General features: G+C 43.0%; 1 protein-coding gene across 1 annotated transcript; it reads right to left on the bottom strand.

The window, feature by feature from the left end:
- Positions 1-745: 745 nt before the first annotated feature.
- Positions 746-1,706, bottom strand: LOC5567429. The gene is made up of 2 exons (XM_001657379.2): positions 1,543-1,706; positions 746-1,483 (listed from the first exon to the last, which is right to left on the bottom strand). The coding sequence occupies exons 1-2, from the start codon at positions 1,613-1,615 to the stop codon at positions 828-830; spliced, it is 729 nt and encodes a 242-aa protein (XP_001657429.1). The 5' UTR covers positions 1,616-1,706; the 3' UTR covers positions 746-827.
- Between the last annotated feature and the right edge of the window lie 592 nt (positions 1,707-2,298).

Raw genomic sequence — 2,298 nt, 5'->3', positions numbered from 1 at the left:
AAAGCCTTCAGGTGATTTCGTTATACGTACATTTTGGTTGTCTGGGTAACTTTTTTCAAATCAAAATCCTGTAAAAAAATCAGTTTGGAAAGAAAATAAGGCAGCGTCCATTTATTACGTAACGCTAAAATTGGAAATTTTTGACCACCTACCCCCCTCCCACCGTAATGCTTTTTGTATGATTTTTTTATATTTTTGTATGAACCGTAACGCTCGAGCCTACTCCCCCCTTCCTTTAGAGCGTTACGTAATTTGTGGATGCCGCCTAGGTGGTTTGCTCATAAGATTTAAAAAAAACCTAGAATTTTTCAGATTTTTCTTTAGATTTTCTGTAATTTTTAAAAGGTAAACAAAAAGTTGATCCAAAAAAATATTTGGCAAATCCTTGACAGATTTATTAAGAATTCTGTCTGGCGCATTTCGGGAGTTACTGGTTGTATTGATTTTTGGTGAAGCCTTGTATGGATTACTAGTTTGACCAAGGCATGTTGCCTTTTATGAGATTGTGTATGTATTTCTGCAGATTTGTAGTGAGTTTGGAAGAATTCCCAACAAATAATATTGGCAGGATCTTTGTTAAACAATTAAATAGCGAGGTAAGGTCTTTTGGTAATCTAGGGTAGATCTTTGATGTATTACTTGAAAGATTCTTGAATTTATGTCACATATTCTAAGATTTTTGTCAAAAATCCCTACATAGATCTATAATGGGGTGTCATCGTTACATTTAAAATACCTTCAGAAGTTCACTCAATCCACTTTGTTTTCCGTTTCAAATTGTTTCTACGCATACAATATAATACCCATTAATCCAATCGTATCCACGTTTACTTGTCGTCGAAATCGTGCTTGTGGTACATCGAGAACGATTCGTTATTGGCAAACTTTTCGCGCATCCTCTCGCACTTCTTGGACGTATCCTGCTTGTCCTTGGGGCAGGCCAAAGTCATCTGACGCCACATACAGTACCCGAAGTTCGACGAAGATGGATTGCAGGTCGTGTGTTCGCCGGATGACTTCATCTTCTCGTTCTTCTCGGCAACTTCCTTCAAACAGGATTCAACCAGTCCATCGACGACGGTTTCCTGCCACGGATCGGCAGCGAAGTTGTCCTTGGTGAACTTAACCAGTTTGTCCGTGGTCAGGAGGTTTCCGTCCTTGTCGATAATGTCGAACTTGCGGCCTACACACTCCACGGCACAGATGTACTCCTGCTTGGTTTTGTTCATCTTTTCACAGTCGAACATGTCCACTGGGTTCATCATGCCACGGGCAGAACGATCCTTGGAGCGGACCTCGTTGAAGCACTGTTTCTTCGTTTCACGGAACTTGTCCATGTTTTCACCGTTGGCATCGTTACAGCACTTGTGTCGGTGATTACGTTTGCACTTGTCGTCCATCATCTCCGGGTTGGATCGCTTAAAACGATCCATCAACGATGGGGCATCCTCGCTGTCCAAAATCTCCTCCAGGACCAGTTCATCTGAATAGAAATATATGTTAATAAATTTGGACGAGCTTTGGATCATAGATCATACTCACTGTAGAACGAATCCTTGAAGTCGTAACAGGCCACCAGGCCCAACGCCGAAAGACACAATACTAATTTCAACATTCTGCACAGTTTTTCACTTTCTCCGATCTCGCGGGTTGTGGGCGTGATGCTCGTCCGGCAATTACCACCGGAATGAATGATTAGCGAGTTTTGCTTGTCATTTTTATAGGTGCCCAATTTCACCTGGACCTGATGGCTGGCCGCCGATCCGGTTAACTGGTTTGCAAACAGCTGATCAGCATCGTCATCGTCGCGTCGTTGGAGCCGTTTAGCATCCACGCGAATGGGAAGCGAGAGGTGTGATTGGTTCTCGGAACTGACCGGGGGTTCACTTTTTTTTGTTGCTGGATTTTCACTCCATAAACCCAATTACCTACAGGGGATCTTTTGGGATGGATGATCCTAAGAGCCTGCAGCGGGATGTCGCTTGAATACATTATTGCACCATCAGTCAGTGGGCGGCTTCAAGATGGGTAATAGAGTGAAAGGTGCGTATGCTGGCGTGTGTGTTTCCGGGACGTTGAGATACGATCTGCTTCGGTGTAGAAAGAATTGACTGTGCAAAAGCAAAACAGAAGATCAGAAGAGGCTTGAAGAACCAATCAACAGTTAGACGTTTTGCTGATTGCTGGAGCCAAGATTAGTGCTGGTTTAATGGCCACTGGAATGATACGCTTCGTTATATGTTTTATGCTTGCAGTCATACGTATGACTGGTAAAGCTTTTCAACCCACATTTTCAAG

Source organism: Aedes aegypti, chromosome 3 (assembly GCF_002204515.2).
Source record: "Aedes aegypti strain LVP_AGWG chromosome 3, AaegL5.0 Primary Assembly, whole genome shotgun sequence".
NCBI lineage: Eukaryota > Metazoa > Arthropoda > Insecta > Diptera > Culicidae > Aedes > Aedes aegypti.
The sequence above is the reverse complement of the archived record's forward strand: the minus strand, read 5'-3'. Positions and strand labels throughout refer to the sequence as shown.

Bases quoted from the DNA above. Each gene is read 5' to 3' on its own strand.
- LOC5567429 (XM_001657379.2), bottom strand. From the start codon at position 1,615: ATGTTGAAATTAGTATTGTGTCTTTCGGCGTTGGGCCTGGTGGCCTGT. The intron at 1,484-1,542 runs GTGAGTATGATC...ATTTCTATTCAG, and splicing joins CTTCAAGGATTCGTTCTACA to ATGAACTGGTCCTGGAGGAG.